Source organism: Sceloporus occidentalis, unplaced genomic scaffold, assembly GCF_023333645.1.
Source record: "Sceloporus occidentalis isolate IW3139 unplaced genomic scaffold, rSceOcc1.0.p SCAF_152, whole genome shotgun sequence".
Taxonomy (NCBI): domain Eukaryota; kingdom Metazoa; phylum Chordata; class Lepidosauria; order Squamata; family Phrynosomatidae; genus Sceloporus; species Sceloporus occidentalis.
In genome coordinates, this window is record NW_028317132.1 from 2,156,379 (window position 1) to 2,175,902 (window position 19,524).

General features: G+C 40.8%; 1 protein-coding gene across 1 annotated transcript; it reads left to right on the plus strand.

Moving 5' to 3' along the window:
• Nucleotides 1–2,251: 2,251 nt before the first annotated feature.
• Nucleotides 2,252–18,427, plus strand: LOC149280604 (transmembrane protein 132A-like). The gene is made up of 7 exons (XM_089500361.1): nucleotides 2,252–2,283; nucleotides 5,197–5,383; nucleotides 5,601–5,744; nucleotides 5,865–6,046; nucleotides 6,408–6,702; nucleotides 16,915–17,109; nucleotides 17,282–18,427. The coding sequence occupies exons 1-7, from the start codon at nucleotides 2,252–2,254 to the stop codon at nucleotides 18,425–18,427; spliced, it is 2,181 nt and encodes a 726-aa protein (XP_089356487.1).
• Nucleotides 18,428–19,524: the final 1,097 nt, after the last annotated feature.

Sequence of the window (19,524 nt, forward strand, 5' to 3'; positions counted from 1 at the left end):
GCACAAGATAAATTTTCTGCGCACGCCAACTAAGAAAAATTAGATGGAACATTGATAATGGCCCCCAAATTTTAAAATTTTATTTTGTGAGGCAAAATTTGGTGTACAGATTTTTATTGGTGGAGTTATGAAGGACTATCTGTGCATGTTCTCTGGAATTCAAATGAATATGGGTAATTGAGAATGCCATCCAAATAGATAACAAGGTGATTCAAAATATAACAAAAAATATCCAAATTGGCCGTATTGTGATCTGAAGGAGGTTTTCCATTTGTCTCCACTTCACACTAAGACGGTGGCGTGAGACTTCACCGGGGGGCGACCATGTTTGGCTTCTGGATAGTCTGTGACACGCAATAGGGGGTTTAGCAGTGGTACGCAATGATGGGAGGGTCAAGCTCAACGTCAGATTTAAAAACCTGGAACTGCTATTGAGAAACCCCTTAGCATGATCGTGTTTCTAGCAAATCTTTTCCTGAAAGCTATGTTTTGGCAATTGTGTATGCTTACCTGATCTGTGCACCCTACCTGGCTAGCCTGACTAGCTGATCTGTGTACCGACCTTGGCTATGTCTGACTACCCATTTCTTCTACTCAACCCGGCACTGGCTGACTACCTGGCATTCTATGGTACCTTTCCTGGGCATCTACCTGTGGCATTACTGATACAGGTATCCAGCAAACCTTAGCTACCCATTACTAACTGTATATGTATATATATATATATATATATATATATATATATATATATATAACATCCAAAAATAGTTACCGGCACTCCAGGGACTTCATTAAATAATCACTCCAGAAACTGCAGTTTCCTAATCAACGTTTCAGTCTGCTTATTAGACTTTCATCAGGACCTGATGAAAGTCTAATAAACAGACTGAAACGTTGATTAGGAAACTGCAGTTTCTGGAGTGATTATTTAAAGAAGTCCCTGGAGTGCCGGTAACTATTTTTGGATGTTATATGATTTGCTGTTGCAGCTATTTGGCACCGGGCTAAAAAAGTGGTGATTGGTGTGCAATTGTTGATTTTGGACTATATATACCTATGACTGAGCCTCCACACTATTGGGGTTCAACCCCTCGGCAAGTGTATGTGAGTGAAGAAATTTTGTGTGTGCTCCTTGGTCATGGCAGTTGTGACAATACCTATGTCTCATTTGGGTTTCTGCCTGCCCCTACCTGCAGCTGGCCTTACTTCTGGGAGCCTGGAGATCCCATCATATCATGGTGGCCCACATTTAAAGGAAACATGGCTCAGAAAGAAAGTATTAAGGACTGTGCCAACTCAGCACAGTCTTCTATAGTGTATATAGTGTTTGGGGAGGATTTCACTTTTAATCCGCCTATTTAGTAGTGGAGTAGTAGGAGGGGATTGAGGTTCCCTAGTATGCGGCAGAGAGGCTGCCATCCCTTAGTCGGGCTAGACCAGAATACATCACTGCATACCACATAATTAAGTAGATTGTGTTTTTAGATGAAAATTGGCTGTGTATTATTTGTTTTATATAGCGCCAACAAATTCCGTAGAGCTGTGTATAATATATATATATATATATATATGTGTGTTTGTGTATATAATATAACTTCCATGTTGGCTCCCTTACCCTCTGTAGAATCCCTCTGTATGCATTCTGAAAGTTTCTTTGTTCCCCAAGCCAAACATGTGTCCTGTTGCCTGCACTCATTGCCCTTTAAAATAATATTCTAGTAATAGTAATCATACTAAAATAAAGATAAAAAATGTATTAAATCTAAAAATAATTTTGTGCAAATGTAGCCTTAGAATTGCGTGTTTATCAAATAATCCCCTAAAAGGATAATTAATACCATTAAGTTGAATTTCAGGGTTCGATGCCGTGCAGGTTTGGAGCTGCTTTTTGCTCGCTCTGCAGCTCCAAACACATGGGCTTTGAAAATGGAAAGCCAACGAGGTGCAAAACACTATACTGTGATAGGACATGTGACACACCGAACAGCCTCTGAGAGAAGGTGAGATATCAATGGATAATTATTAATTATTCCCTGGCACATATTGTAGAAACAAAACAGATCATAATATATGCGTTGTGACAGTGCCGCCACATGGAGATAATTGTGTATACACTGATCAGCCATGACATTGTGACCACCTGCCTAATATTATATAGGTCTCACTTTTGCCGCCAAAACAGCCCTGACCTGTCGAATCATGGCATTGGCAATAGGGCCTTTAAGTCCTGTAAATTGTGAGGTGAGGCTTCATGAATGCATCCTGGTACCATGTGTTCCCCAGGTAAGTGAAGCACACACCCGGCCATCCACGTGATATAAAAGCAAATGTTATTCATCATACCAGGCCACTTTCTTCCATTGCTTCGTGGTCCAGTGTCATGGTTGCTCTAGTGTTGTGAGCTCTCTGCCTTTTCACTGTGGACTGTGGGCAGTTCTTTGAAGCTCCATCTTGCTCTTGCCTTTAAAAGCCTGCAGCATGAATTTGCCATTGTAGGCGTTTTGACATGGGTCGGCATGGGCACCTTGACTGGTATGCGACTAGGCAGCTCCATACACAACAAACGATGCGTTTGTGTTCGTACACCTTTCTATCAGAACCAGCATTAATATTTTTAGCAATTCGAGCTACGGTCGCTTGTCTGATGGATTTAACCACAAGGGCCAGCTTTCGCCCCCACGTGCATTAATGAGCATTGACCATCCTTGTACCACTTTTGATAGGTACTGACCACTGCAGACTGGGAACACCCCACAAGAGCTGCAGTTTTGGAGATTCTCTGGCCCAGTTGTCTAGCCATCGCGATTTTGGCCCTCGTCAAAGTCGCTCAGATCCTTACGCTTGCCCGTTTTTCCTGCTTCTAACATATCAACTCTGAGGACGAAATGTTCACTTGCTGCCTAATATATCCCACCCACTGACAGCTGCGATGAAAACAGGATTATTAGTGTTAGTCACTTCACCTGATAGTGGTCATAATGTTATGGCTGATGTAAAAGATGATGTCAGGGTCCCCATGCTGACCCCTATCCACTGCTGAAAGAGCCTACAATGGGCATGTGGACATAAGAACTGAACCTCAGAGCAATGGAAGAAGGTGACCTTGCTTGAATCACATATTCTTTTACATCACATGGATGGCCGGGTGCCTGTGTGTCTCTCACCGGGAGAACACATGGCACCAGGATGCACTATGGGAAGAAAGCAAGCCGGCGGAGGCAGTATGATGCTTTGTGCAATGTTCTGCTTAGAATCCTTGGGTCCTGCTATTCATGCGGATGTTACTTTGACATGTGCCACCTAACCATTGTTGCAGACCATGTACACCCTTTCATGGACACGGTATTCCCTGAGGGTAACTAGGACACCAGAGGTGGCATTGTTACATGTGTACTGGCCCCCTCTAAGGAAGGCGGAATCTTGTCTAGCTATTCACAGTTTTGTGGCACTTAAAATCGTAATAGCCCGCAATTGGAAAAAATGAGCCACCCTGCCCGGGGAGCAAGTTAAGAATCAGATCCTTTTACAAATTAGAATGGAGGGAGATGTGAGTTGATCTTTTCTGAATTCCCCAAAACTATTTAGTATATGGGACCAGCAGGCCAGAAAACCAGACCAATTTTGCCAACTGGGCCCTGCACAATAAAGTAACGATGTAGAGAGTAATGCTGTGATTTCTATCCACCCTCCCTAATAGCCGGCGCTATGTCTTTTTTTTTTTTTTTTGCGATTTGTGTAAATGTCATATATTGTATGTCTTTTATTTATGCTATATGCCTATAGCTATTAATCGATGGTAACATAATGATATGGAAATTCTGTGTATATCAAATTCCCCAGATCTCAATCCAATCAAGCATCTGTGGCATGCGCTGGACAAACAAGTCCAATCAATGGTGGCCCCACCTCGCAATTTATAGGATCCGCTGCTAACATATTGGTGCCAGATACCACAGCACACCTTCAGAGGCCTAGTGGTCCATGCCTTGACGGGTCAGGGCTGTTTTTGTGGCACAAGGATGACCTACACGATATTAGGCAGATAGTCATAATGTTATGGCTGATCAGTGAACATACAAGTAGTGTGCTTTCAAACATGTATTTTATTTTGTTTTATCGTGTAACAAAATGCAAAGTAAGTAAACAGAAAATCAAGGCAGCATCAATTCTTGCACACTGTTAAACTCACCTTGCCTGATCGGGTCCCGCGTATTGCCTCCCCCACATCGCGTGGTGCTAAGGCAACATTACCCGGAAGGTCATCGGAGGACAGACCCTGCAGGGGATATCCTGTCCTCCGATGAGGCACGGACGCTGTGATCGCTATGCAAGTCCTGTTTCTCACCCTCCTCCCATGCTGAAAAACGAAACAGAGAAAAAAAATGGTTAGTGATTTAAACTTTTTTTTTTTTTTTTTTTTAAATAATAATAAAAAAAATTATAAAACCCTTACATCCCATTGCCCTAACACATCTACCCAGTATACCCCTCCTGCCCCTGTTCACAACCCCCAAACCCGTTAAGCCATAAGCATAAAAATTCTTACACCTTATAGTATGTTCCCTATAAGTGCTGGGAAAGTATGGAAAATCTATATAAATCAGGTATTTCTGAAATCAGGACACCTGAAATGATAAACTTGGAGGGGATTTTCCATCACTTTACCTAGTTTTGTGAGGATTCAGAGGAAAAAAAAAAATAGGTGTTTTTTTCTAAATTTCTCATTCAAAATTTTTAGCTAATCATCCGACTATGGTATCAAAAGAAAGCACCATCTCTCCTTAAAAAAAACAATATATAGTTTACATGGGTACACTATTCGCAGGAAAAGAGAATAATCGAACTGCGCAAAAATGGCAAAATTGCTCCAGGACTTGAGGTACCAAAAAATCCTGGGATTGAAGGGGTTAAATAGAAGAATTGATGCTGTTTTGAAGGCAAAGGGTCTTCACGCCAAATATTGATTTGATTTATATTTTTCTTCTGTTCACTCACTTTGCATTTTGTTAAATGACAAAAATAAACCAGTAACATGTTTTATTTTTGAAAGCATTCTTACGTTACAGCATTTTTTGACTCATGCCTAGATCTGCATGGTACTATATAATTTATATATGATAAAATGTGTGAGCGATATATACTTATGTCTGTCTATTTTTATTTCTCATTAACTCTACTCTTCTCGCTTTCTTTTAGACACCCAGTAGTTGTTGCTCTTTTGGATTTTTTGGTAGGTAATGTGTCTGTTGGGTCTGCTGTCTCTCGAAGAATCTCTTTTCAGCTGGATATGCCAGGTGCAAGTGCAGCTGTGTCAGGGGTTCGAGGAAATGCTGAAGTTTTAGTGTCTGATCGGGACCTTAGAGCCATCATTCCACTTGTGAAGGTAACGGGACCTTGATCGTAGCTTTGAGTAATCATTAATCTGGTTCATTGTTGCAGCTAATGAATGCAATTACAATTATGTTGAATCCACATACCTTTTTAATTGAGGTAAACTAGAGTTAAGCCGAACACTGTCCATTTTGTTTACGTTATCTCATGGAAGTTTTATTGGAACCAGTCAATAGCACTTTTACTTGTATATGATATCTCCTTTGCAGTCTCATGAGATACTGAATACTGCTTCTCTTACTGGAATATCTCAAAAAATCCCAGTTCGTGTATTGGCTTGGGAGGCAGGAGGATCTGTGATGGATGTCACAAAGCAGACTGGCTGTGAGACACCCAATGCACAAATTGTACAGGTCTTTGTCATCTTTGATAACTCTATTGGATTATACAAGACATTTTTTTTTTACTTTTTTAATTATTGATATTTGTCACCATGTTTAATGCTCTTATGCCCCCCCTATTTTATATTCCAGGTATCAGATGGCTGTGACTTCTTGTTTGTGGGTGGAAAGGAAACTCAAGGGGCCCTGGGGGTGAAAGTTGAGTTTTGGCTGGAACGGCTCCGTTCTTCTTTATCCCTCTCACTTTGGGTGCCGCTGCTTCCTCTAAGAGTAGAAGTGTCTGATACCAAGCTACAGAGGTTGGAAGGCTTTGGGTAAGATTGTTCCTTTTATTATTTTACCAAATTTCTCCTGCTGATTTTAATAAAGGAAATGGTAGCCACATTAGGTCCAGGAGAAGAAGCAGCCTTTAGAGGAAGGTGATGCCTTTTAGTGACCTATATAAAAATCTTTAGAGTCGTATACGTTCAGAGATCTCTTCTTTGCATGTAGAATATACATCTGAGGTCCCGAAATGGGATTTTCCATTTTTTTCTAGCTGGCCAAGTGAAAGGTATCGCCTAGGATGACCACATCGCCATATAATTTTTACATATTGCTGACCAGCCCAGATAAAGTGCTGCCCTGCAGTGAAGTATTTAAAGGCCTAACAGGAGGTTATTCTTTTATTTTCAGGGCTGCTGGTACAATGCATGAAGAGGAAGGTGGTGAACGCAGAGCTTCCACTGACCACAAAACTAAGAACTGCCGTTTTCAGTATCAGAGAGCCCGTGTCCGTTTTCTAGCATACTTTGTGGCTCACTCTTTGGACGGCAGCCGTCAGCTGACTTACCTGCTGGGCACAGATTGGTTATTGGATGTTTCACCCCTCATCAGGAGCCAGGCAGTGATTAGAGATACCCGCATTGCTCGTTTAGAAGAGGAAGGAAGTGTCCTTATTGGACAGGAGCCTGGCGTTACATCTGTGGAGGTAATAACAGCATATCCTGATCTTCAGGATGAGTTTTTTTAAGATTAAGAATATGTATGCCTGTGTTTGTAGTATAATATATATATAAATACAGTGGGCTGTTCTCAGTCAGAGAGAGAGGCTGTTTCCGCCACCCTGCATTTATCTCACAGTGCAGATTTAAACCTGTAGCACCTGTGTTAATAGGACCAGCAGTTAACCCATTAGTGGGATAAACTGCTCTTTCCAATATCCTGCTTACATAGAAGCAATCGCCCTGTCACAATATGTTTGGGACCACACCATGGTCCTTTATCTTGATAAAATTTCATTCTACTTATCCATTGAATAAAGCATTATTTATGAATGAGACTTCTGAGTGCAAATCTCAATTTCTGGACTTGGTATGTATCTGGCAGGAGCTGCACCCGGGGAAGTAATTATTGTTGATTCATATAAGCTGAGTGCAAGCCTTGTGTGTGTGTGTGTGTGTGTGTGTAGATATATATATATATATATATATATATATATATATATAAATATATAAATATATAATATACACACATGTAACACAGTGGATATAAAAAGTCTACACACACCCCGTTAAAATGCCAGGTTCTTGTGATTTTAAAGAATGAGACAAAGAAAATCATGTTGGAACAATTCAATTGCAAAACAAGCTGAAATCCTTGACGGGGAGGGGGACTCACAATAACCTTGTTGCATGTGTGCACACCCTTGCACTAATACTTTGTTGAAGCAACTTTTGGTTTTATTACAGCAATCAGTCTTTTTGGGTAGGAGTCTATTAGCATGGCACATCTTGACGTGGCAGTATATGCCCACTGTTCTTTGTAAAAGCGCTCCAAATCTGTCAGATTGCGAGGACATGTCCTGTGCACAGCCCTCTTTAGATCACCCCACAGATGTTCAATTGGATCCAAAACGTCAATCTTCTTTTGGTGGAGCCATGCTTTTGTGGATTTGGATGTGTGCTTTGGGTCATTGTCGTGCTGAAAGGTGAACTTCATCTTCAGCTTCATATACCAATTGCCTGGTATTTGGAACTGTTCATAATTCCCTCCACCCTGACTAAGGCCCCGGGTCCAGCTAAAGAAAAACAGCCCCAAAGCATGATGCTGCCACCACCATGCTTCACCTTTTGGGTATCGTGTTCTTTGGGTGATGTGCAGTGTTGTTTTTGCACCAAACATACCTTTTGGAATTATGACCCTGGTTTCATCAGACCATAACATTTTTTCCCATGTGCTTTTGGGACACTTGATGTTTGTTTTTGCAAACTTCAGCCGGGCTTGGAAGGCTTCCGTCTTGCCACCCTACCCCACAGCCCATTCATATGAAGAATACAGGAGATTGTTGTCACATGTAGCACGCAGTACTTGCCAGAAATTCCTGCAGTTCCTTTAATGTTGCAGTAGGCCTCTTGTAAGCCTCCCAGACCAGTTTTCTTCCCGTCTTTTCATCAGTTTTGGAAGAATGTCCAGTTCTTGGTAATGTCTCTTTTGCCATATTTTCGCCACTTCACTGTGTTCCATGGTATATCTAATGCTTTAGAAATTCTTTTGTACCCTTCTCCTGGCTCATATCTTTCAACAATGAGATCCCTCTGATGCTTCAGAAGCTCTCTGCAGACCATGGCTTTTGCTCTGAGATGCAACTAAGCAAATGTCAGGTAAATCCTACTAGAACAGCTAAACCTTATTTTTGATTAATCAGACACTTTAAATGATGGCAGGTGTGTAATGACTTCTATTTAACATGAGTTTGAATGTGATTGGTTAATTCTGAACACAGCCACATTCCCAGTTATAAGAGGGTGTGCACACTTATGCAACCAGGTTATTGTGAGGTTTTTTTTTTCCCCTCAAAGATTTCAGTTTGTTTTGCGATTGACCTGTTCACGCTATAGGTCACATTAAATATGGAAATGATTTATCTTTTTCTCATTCTTTAAAATCACAAGAACCTGGTATTTTAACATGAGGTTTGTAGACTTTTTATATCCACTGTATATGTAATTATTTTATTCCAATGATTCAAAATGTCAACTGTCGATTTTTTTGGTCTCCGATGAGGTGCCAAGACAAAATACATAGAGATAAAAAAAAAAAAACAACTCCACGCTATATATGCACAAACAGATGCCACACCCTCCACTAAATACACTCACCCTACTAACTAACAGAACTGAATCCAGGTGTTGAGAAGTAAGTATGTATCCATATAAAAACACCAATATGCTCTCAGAAAGAAAATTACTAGATTTTGCTAATTACATGACGTAATGTCATGATTTATAAAGACACGGTGGCTCATATTATTCCCTCAGCAGCAAGAAGGAATTTTTTAACCAATCACAACACACTCCTCAGTAAACACTCCTCCCATTATCATCAACACTGACTGCAACAATACACTCCTCCTCTTTTTTGGTAAGAACAATATATAGAGGTCCAACAAATGTAAGTCCAAATATCAGCAAGGTAATAATACAGAATGGAATTCCTCAAGGACAGCGGCAAAAACTAAACTTGTATCCAGATATCCACACGATAATGCGATAACATTGCAAACGAAGATCTGGAAACATGTCTTCATACTGAGAGGAGACAAAATAAATATGGTAATACAGATATAGACAAATAGTTTCCAACAAAACTGATAACTGATACACACAATCAGTATGGCAATCAAATCATGTATATGATATTCATTTAAATTCCGGACTGGTAAAAAGTATCAATAAACATACAAGGATGGGAATAATACTCGCCTCCGTGTCTTTATAAATCATGACTTTACGTCATGTAATTAGCAAAATCTAGTAATTTATAAAGACACGGAGGCTCATATTATGCAAATTCAAAGTTGAGCCATAACGGTAGCAGAAAAATGAATATCTGGTCTAAAATAAAATTCTTTAAATGTAGACTCCCTAGACCAGTCAGCTGCTCTAAAGAGGTCTTCTAATCTATAACCTAAGATAGCAGCCTTTGACGCCATAGCCCCTCTAATTGAATGAGGGCCAAAAATGGAAATATCTACCCCCGCTTACTCTAGAACCCATTTAACCCACCTGGCCAAAGAGGCGGTGAATGTGGTTTGCGGAGTGCAAGGAAAAGTTTGGGCGAGATGTCTCCCGGAAACCTGCTGTCCGCAGTTCATATGCTTGTAAGCAGGCCACAGGACATAGATTTGGGTGCTGTGCAAAAGTCGGGTAGAATACCGATTTTAATTGACGTTTTCGTCCGCCTGGAGATATTGAATAATACACCATCTGGTATAAAAGAAAAAAATATCCAATGCTTGCACGTGTGACATTCTCTTGCAGGCAACAAGACAGCACAAAGCCACCAATTTAGCTGATAACTACTGCAATGAAAGATCTTCATTGGCAGGCCAAGTATTAAATAGACAGAGAAGCAAAGTAACATCCCACACCGAGGAATAATTAGGACGCGGAGGTCTAGATAATGTAATGCCCTTCAAGAGCCGACAAATCAGAGGCTGTTTACCAATGGCCAAACCACCGAAACCAATATGACCTGCCGAAACGGCGGATCGATAAACTTTAACTGCTCGATAAGCTTTACCCTCCTCAAAACGTTGAGTAAGGAAACTCAACACGCAAGTCATAGGTGCTGATATGGGATCCACGCTTTGTCCCATGCACCAATGAACCCAGGCCAGCCACGCATAATGATACGATCGTCTGGTACCTGGAGCCCAGGCTCCTGCCAGTAGGTCAAGAGTTGACTGCGTTTTCCCAAGGTCCCCTATAAGCCGCCACGTGAACAATAGTAGTTGTCCCCCGACTAACAATGGATGAGGAAGACCCTCCACATTCGTAAGGAGGTCTGCATAGGATGGGAGAATCCAAGGAATGTCTATCGACATTTCCAGGAGCGTAGGAAACCAGGATTGTGTGTCCCACCATGGGGTGAGAAGCACCATGGATGAAGGAAGAATGCGTCCGTCTGTCGCATCCGGGTCTGGTCTCCAGCTGAAAAAACGGGGAAGCTGGGGTATTCAGGCGCGTTGCAAACAGGTCCATGTCTAGGAGACCGCATATCTCCAGAATACTGTGAAAAACATTGTGATGGAGTTGCGAGTCCCGCGAATTCCAGTCTGCATCCATGTTGAAGGCTAGGGAGAATTGCCAGAATTCTGACGCTAGATGCGACAGGTCTTGTAATTTCGTACCTCCCAGGTGATTTATATATCTCACTGCAGACACGTTGTCCATGCGCAAAATTATGGAACATTTGAATGAATGCTGAGCGAAACTGCGAATAGAAAAATCGCCTGCCAGTAGCTCCAACCCTCCCCTGCTGCCCGATCGCTCCATTAAGAGCAGTCGTGCAGTGTTAATCCTTTCAATGCAGCGATTGTGTATGGCAGCATTGCAGGGGTTAATATTTGTCCCCACAATGTTATGCTATCAATAACCACTAACTATTGAGTGTAAAGCCAGAGTCCACACTCCTTGATTTCTGCAATTAATATTTATTGAGAGGCTAAACAAACCAACAATACATATACAAATTGCTAGTTAGTATATGCTGTTACCAAACTATCTATTCATTGATTGAATGGAAATAACAAAGAAACAGCAGGATAAGCCTGTAAACACGTGATACAATTACCACTCCCTTGTGATCATCTCCACGCAGACTCAGAGAGCAAGAGTTGGCAGGACTTTATAAACACAATAAGTCCTCCTTCTGCTGGACACTCCCCTGGTAACCTATCTTCTCCAGTGACCCTTAGAGACCAAGGTGATAGAAAAGGGAAAGGACATTGCACTGGGGGAGGGAGTGGAAGGTGACCAAATGTCCTAACTGATTTGCCATGTGCTCTGCAGAGAAGAATCTCCATTAATGTTTGAGACCATTTTAAGGTCTTGTATAGAGAGGCTTTGCCCATTGGATCTCTGCATCATAACACCATTACACTTCATTGGCATACAGTTGGTTGTCAATCATGCCTTCCTTTTTACAGTAGGCATTTTATGATTTCCCACCCACTTTGGTCCATGTGCCCCCCCAAAATATGAAAGCTGGAGACGCCACTGACTGCTAATCTTGAAATGGGAAGCCGAGGTAAGGATTTTTCCAGTTTACCTAAATCATTTGCCATTTGGCTTCTCCCTCCAGGAACATCAACCCTGTTGCAAATTTTTGTGTCATCAGCAAAATGACATACCTTTCCATCAAGACCCTCTGCAATATCACTAATAAAAATACTAAAGAGAATGGGTCCAAGTACAGATCCCTGAGATATCCCACTGGTAAAAAGACCTTGCTCTGAATATATGCCATTGACTACAACCCTCTGTTTTATGTCACTCAGCCACTCCCTAATCCATTCAACAACATTGGGATAGATTGCAGTTTATTTGTAAGTCTTCTATATGGCACAGTGTCAAAGGCCTTACTGAAATCCAGATACGCAATGTCTACTGCACCACCTTGATCAATTACTTTAGTCCCCCAATCAAAAAAATTAATAAGATTCGTCTGGCATGCTCAAGGTAAACCCATGTGACTTCAGATGTTCAACAATCCTGTCCTTTAACATGGTTTCGATTAATTTTCCCACTACAGATGTAAGACTTACTGGCCTGTAGTTCCTCCCTACCGACTTTTTTTGTGAATGGGCACAACATTCGCTAATTTCCAATCCTCTGAGACGACTCCTGTTACCAACGATTCGGTAAATAAATAAGTTAACGGTTTTGTTAGTACATCACCAAGCTCTTTTAATAACTTGGGGTGTATCCTATCAGGCCCCATCGACTTATTTTTCTTTACCTTAGACAACTGAAGTAGAACCTCTGCCTCGATAAATTCATATCTTTCAAATGATTCAGTCTAAAAGCGTTTAGGAGGCGATCAAAGATCACCTTCTAAACGTCAATGGTGTCGGTGGAATGCCTCGATCAGGAGGCATCCAGCGACAACAAATACTTACCCCAGGGCGGGCACAGCCGCAGCTGCACACAGTCTTCGCCATCCGCAAGATGGCGGCGGCCCGGGAAAAAAAATAATAAAGTTGAAAAAGTTCGCTAGACGGTCTCCAGACCCTCTAGAGAACTCTGGCTCCACTTGCAGGTTGAATACAGGTACTGCATTCAACCATACAAGTCAATGGAGCCCAGCTTTCTAATCACTATGTGATTAGTAAAATATAAAAAAAAAATAAAAAGCTTAAAAAAAACATGGTAACATTTAAAAATTATTATGCTTTAGAGGAACTATCCAGTTCCAGCAAAATGTAAAAAAAAAAAGTCCAAAAAGAGTAAAATAAATAAAATAAAAAAATAGTTTATTATGAGCAAGTGCTAAAATTAGCGCTGTATCTTCCCAAAAATCCTGACATGGAAAAATTTAAATAAAAGCATTTCAAATACCCAAGGGGTGTCTAATTTAAAAAAAATGAATGGTTTGATGGGGTAAATTGGAGTGGCCGGGCTCAAAGATAGCATAGGCATAGGCACAGACTGACCGAAATGGGGGGAAAAAAAGCACACTTCCAAAATGTGGCATTTTAACCCCAAACACCAGACAAACCCATACATGTGGGGTATGACTGAATTCGGGAGATGTTCCTGAACACATATTAGGGTGTTGTTTGATAGTGACGTGTACCTGGAGCTATAAATTTATACCCAAAGTACAATTTGTGTGAAAAAAATACTACCACAAAGTGTGCCAAAGGCTGTTGGTAGAATCTGATGCATGGAAAGGGTTAAATACTACCATTTTAAGTACCTTGGGGTGTCTAGTTTTCAAAAATATATGGTTTTATGAGGTAAATTGTAGTGGCCAGGCTCAAAGATAGGGCATAGGCACAGACTGACCAAAATAGGGGGGAAAAAAAAGCGCACTTCCCAAATGTGGCCTTTTAACCCCAAACAGCAGTCAAACCCATGAATGGGTGGTATCACTGTACTCGAGAGATGTTGTTGAACACATATTAGGGTGTTGTTTGATAGTGATGTATACCTGGAGCTATAAATGTATACAAAGTACAATTTGTGTAAAAAAAAATATACCAAAAAAATACTAACACAAAGTGTGGCAAAGGCTGGTGGTAGAATCTCATGCATGGAAAGGGTTAAAATACTAGCATTTTAAATACCTTGGGGTGTCTAGTTTTCAAAAATATATGGTTTGATGACCTCTTCCTTTTCCCGTCTACAAGATTTCACTCAAGCTGCCCCATATCTCTGGAATCTACTTCTACTGAACTTTCAGCTTTCACCCTCCCTCCCAACAGTCAACAAAAATCCCAAAACCCACTTCTTCAGAGAAGCATTCCACCTTAGCTGCTAAAACTTCCTTGTCATTGAGACAACCACCACACTACCTCTCACCCTTTCTCTGTGCCTTATACCCCTACACTACCTCTCACCCGTCACTGATAACCCCGCACTACCTCTCACCCTTTCTCTGTGCCTTATACCCCCCACACTACCTCTCACCCGTCACTGATAACCCCGCACTACCTCTCACCCTTTCTCTGTGCCTTATACACCCCACACTACCTCTCACCCGTCACTGATACCCCCCGCACTACCTCTCACCCTTTCTCTGTGCCTTATGTTTGTCACCCATTTCCCTCTAGATTGTAAGCTTGTGAGCAGGGCTCTCTCCACCTAATGTATCGGTTTGTCTTAGTCTGTCAATTCTCGTCTTGTCATATCCCTTGAACTTGTGTATTGTATTAAGCGCTGCGTAAATTGTTGGCGCTATATAAATAAAAGATAATAATAATAATAATAAATTGAATTAGCCGGCTTCAAAGATGGTCCTATTAGGACATGGGGGCAGAATGACCAGATGTAAAAGTTCCAAGTTAAAAAATGTGTACTTCCTAAATGTGGCGTTTTACCTCCCAAACAACCCGACAAACCCATTCATGGGGGGTATGACTGTACTCGGGAGATGTTGCTGAACACATATTGGGGTGTTGTTTGAAAGTGATGTATACCAGGAGCTGTAAATCCATACCTGAAGAGCAATTTTAGCAATAAAAAACACAAAATAAATTACTACCACAAAGTTTGACAAAGACTGGTGGTAGAATTAGTGCATGGAAAGAGTTAAAATTCTAGCATTTGAAATACCTTGGGGTGTCTAGTTTTCAAAAATATATGATTTGATGGGGTAAATTGCATTGGCCGGCTTCAAAGATACCCGAAATGGCACATGGGGGGAAGAATTACCAGATTTGGAAAAAATGGTTTTGAAATAGCAAAACGCTACTTGTACTTAATGCTCCATAACGTGCAGAAAAAAGCAAAAAAACATAGAAAGATTGGGTATTTCTAAACTCAGGACAAATAGTAGAATATATTTAGTAGGTTTTTTCATTAGCTTTTTTGGATGAGTAAAAGATTTTTGGGGTAAAAGTCAGAAAATGTGGTGGTTTTTTTTTTTTACATTTTTCATCATATTTTATTATTTTTTTTTATGGGAAATTAGATAATATGATTAAAACAATGGTATCTCAAGAAAGCCCTTCTTGTCCTGAAAAACACAACATATAATTTGTGTGGGTTCACTAAATGAGTGAAGAGAAAATTACATCTAAACACGAACACCGCAAAAGTGTTAAAACAGCCTCGGTCCCAATGGGTAAAACACAGCCTGGTCCTTAAGGGGTTAATCTAATCCTTGTTTATTTTCCTTTTCTCATTTATATGTCTAACAAATGTTTTATCTCCCTTTTTTACTGACAGGGCAATTCTCTATTCTGCATGTGATTTGGCAACTCTTTCTTTGCCTCTTTCTGCCTAATCTTATAGATCTGTCTGTCTTCCTCACTTTTGTATTTTTGTATTTACTAAAGGATAACTTCTTGTCTTTTACGATTTTGGACACTTCTGCAGAGCACCACAGCGGTTTCTTTTTTTTACTCTTACTGACCAGCCTAATAAAATTTTCTGTTATCTTTAATAATACAACTTTTAAATAATCCCATTTGTCCTGGACACCATTTAAATTGCCCCACTATACTTTTTTAACCCTCATAATTTTGTTTATGTACACCTAGATTGCCATTAGGCACTTTTTTAAGAGTCCTGTACTTTTTTTCTAGCATTGTATATACATAGCAGAATTGTTATAAAATATGAATAAAAAACAAACAAAAATGATGTCCTGTTAGGGATCATTTTGGTCCATTTCCCCCAAAGCATAAAAACCTTTGCATGTAGGATATACTGTATTGGCTCGAATATAGGCCGCACTTTTTTCCCCCACTTTAAGTCTTTAAAGTGGGGGTGCGGCCTATATTCGGGGTCTGACGCCCGGGACATGCAGTCCCGGGTGCCGGACAGGCAGCGGGGTTAGGATACAGATCCCCCGGAGCGGTGCAGGGGACCTGCATCCTACTCCCCGATACGCTCAGACAGCCTCCCCTGCCGGGGGGGGGGGGGGGGGAGGACAGTGGCAGCATATCTCGGGGGGGGGGGGGGACAGTGGCAGCATATCTGGGGGGGGGGGACAGTGGCAGCATATCTCTCGGGGTGGAGAGACAGCGTGGCAGCATATCTCGGGGGGGGACAGTGGCAGCATATCTCGGGGGGGGGGGGGGGAGACAGAGTGGCAGCATGTTTTTTTGGTGCTTTTTTAAAGAAAAAAAAACGTTTTCTTTAAAAAAGCACCAAACTTTTAGGGTGCGGCCTATATACGGGGGCGGCCTATATCCGAGCCAATACGGTATTACCCTTTTTCAGGTGATGTTAAAGCAAACTTTTTAACCAATTCAGTAGAACACATTCAGTTTAAAAGAGGTCAAATGGTTGCAGGTTGGCTGGTTTTTTGTGGGTTGGTTTTCATGTCAAATTCTCAGTATGCAAAATTTAAAAAATATACAGCTTGCAAAAAATTTATGTACACTTCATTATACCTGCTTGTAAATGCCAGCTATGTATAAAAATCTTAGGCATATGAAGTGTTATCAAACTCAGGACAAGTAAATTAATATATTTGAAGCTTTAATTTTATGAACATTACGTGTGCATACTTTATAACTTGTAAATTGTGAAATTGTGTTTCATATTTTTTTTATTTTATTGAAATTAATTCTACATTATATACATGAGCCAGCTAAGCCATACTTTGCATGAAAAAAATATACAGTATAGTTTGAGTGGTCTTTTTAAGACTCTTTTTGATATTGTCTCTCTCTCTCTCTCTTTAGGTGAGGTCTCCTCTCTCACATTCCATCCTTGGTGAACAGACTATCATTGTTTCATCTGAAACAGTCTCCATATTGGAATTGCGTTCTCACTTAATATGGGGCATATCATTGTCTGTGGATCCATATGAGATGCAGCATCCTGGTGTCTTTACAGTCTGGTGTCAGTCTCAGGAAACACCAATGGTACCAAAACAGGTATTCAATTTTAGTTCAGATTAATACTGTAGCCTGTCTGTAATGATGCTTTAGTTTTACTTCTTTGGCAATACTACACATGTCTTAATTTTCTGTAATAAGTACAGGTGTTTCAAGGTGTTGTCCTGTTTACCATACTGGATTTCTGACTCCATTTTTTTTACCCTTTCAGGAGTCAATATTATCTCTTTGGCTAGTGTTTAGCGACATGTCTGTCTCTCCAGTGACACTCTATGATCCTTCGGAGCTGTCTCTTTCTATTGTCTCTTCTGACCCGTCTGTGCTCTCTGTTCGTCGCCCGGTTGTCTCAGTGAGCTCTTGGTCCTTGCCTGTGCTTGTGTTTGAGGGCCTGGGGGAATGGCCTTTACTTCGTTTATCACTCCTAATTCCAGAACGATGTAGAGATGGAGAAAACACAGGTGTGCTCAGTGCCGGGTATTTCCGTGTTACATTCCCCAACAATGGAACTGAATTTGGTGGTCATTCAACCAAGGATGTAATCCAGAGTAACAATGACCTTCACAGCAGAGATGGAGACACTTCAAGTGCCAGTAATGTCATCCCAGGCACTAGTGACATTATTCTGAGAAGTGATGGCCCAATCTCTGAAGAGGATGGCTCAATTAATGGTGCCAATGACATTGTTAAAACACGATGGGTCCCAGGCCTCCAAGAAGGGCTGTATGGACTTCTTGCCGTCTTCACTCTTCTTACCCTCCTTTTTTTTCTTAGTTGTGTCGCATTCATTATGAGACACAGGAAAAAATCTCCCCCTGAATGCCAAGGAAATCCTGAAGCCCCCAACTGGGTCTGGCTGGAGGGTCCAGAAGGTGATGTTCCAATGACTCAAGGAGAGGAAGTGGGTGAGGAAGAAGAAAAGAATGGACAATGGGAGGGAATAGATAGAGGGTCTCAGAGCCTTACCAGTACTTTCCATCCGGTAAGAAACCCCCAGGGGCCTAAGACCAGCATCAGCCTCCAACCTGATCCTCGGTCATTCTCCACACCGAGTCATTCCGGGGCATGCCTGGAAGCCAAGAATCCTCATGTAATGTCTTTCCGAACTGCAACTTCCAGAGAAGGTGAACGAAGAGTGGAGCGAATGCCAGATGATCCTTCTGTGCGCTCCATCCTTGTTGCCAGTGAGGAGGATATCATGTGGGTGTGCAAAGACATGGGCATTAAAGAACCCCAGGAGATCATGAGCTATATGGAAAGGATAAGAGGGGAAACGCCACCTCTTGGTGATAGACGCAGCGAAAGACCACGAGGGAGGGGGGGAGTGGATGTTGGTGTTAGTGTCAGAAGATTGACTTAATACAAGTAGTGCAGTGGAATAAAAAGAAGGCAAGCTGTGATCTACATAATATAATTTTCTTCACAGTGTCATGTAATTAACAAATAAGGAAACCAAATTATCAGTGTTTTTCAGTGAAGGTTTCCCCTTTTGTGAAACTGAAATTGGGGTTTGCTAACAAAGCACAAGTGGTTGAGTATTGTACAAGCGACTTTTTCTCCAGCGTTGATTGGGGATTGGGGTTTTTTTTTCTACATTTTTTACTGTCTATATTATTTATTTTAAGGGCACCCTGTAAACAAAGAATTGAAGCATCGCTCTAAATAGAAGCTGCCAAAGAGTGCATTATATATATATATATATATATATATATATATATATATATATGCCAGCTTCATTTGAAAATTATTTGGATAATTTTAGGCATTCATTTTATGGAGAAAAGATAATCTATGTTGGAAAAAGAAATACAAGGACTTTGATGTTCTGAGGAGCCTTTTTTGACTTTGTTGTGTTTACGGCAAGTGTAAGCACACCTGGCCAAAGTGTGATGTAGTGATTATTTATAGTGCCTCAGTGCTAGGGCCATGTTTAGTAAAATAAAAACCACTAATGGACATAATTCCTAAGAATTATTATGTTAAGTATAAATATAAGTATTATATACACATTTTATGTGTTTTTGGGGGATTAAATTAATAAACTTAGTGCGTCTAACAATATTACTGATGTGCCTGCATTTTTGACAGGTTTACATAGAGCTGTATGGATTCATTTCATTCTTGGTTGCTAAATGTGTTAAGATGATTTTAAGTTCTTCTAACCTTTAAGTAAACTGATTTTCTATGGCTCTGTTTTTATTGAGAAAAGAAATGGTCAGTTCAATTTAACAGTAAAATAGGGCAGCAACACTATTTATGCAGGGTCACCCAAACTCTCAGATGTAGTCAGGAAAGGCCCTTTGAAGTCTTTAAAACATAGGTACCGCTACAGCTTTCCTTCCTCTATCATTAACAGGGTATCACAAGCGTCTGACTTATGTACATAGATTTATTTAAAAAAAACTGACATGTTTTTCCACAGGAAGCCTTGTAGCACATAGATTTCATGTGTCTGTA

Coding starts and splice junctions, on each gene's coding strand:
- LOC149280604 (XM_089500361.1), top strand. CDS start 2,252: ATGAATGCATCCTGGTACCATGTGTTCCCCAG. Junction 5,745..5,864: donor CCAATGCACAAATTGTACAG/GTCTTTGTCATC, acceptor TTTATATTCCAG/GTATCAGATGGCTGTGACTT. Junction 6,703..16,914: donor CTGGCGTTACATCTGTGGAG/GTAATAACAGCA, acceptor CTCTCTCTTTAG/GTGAGGTCTCCTCTCTCACA.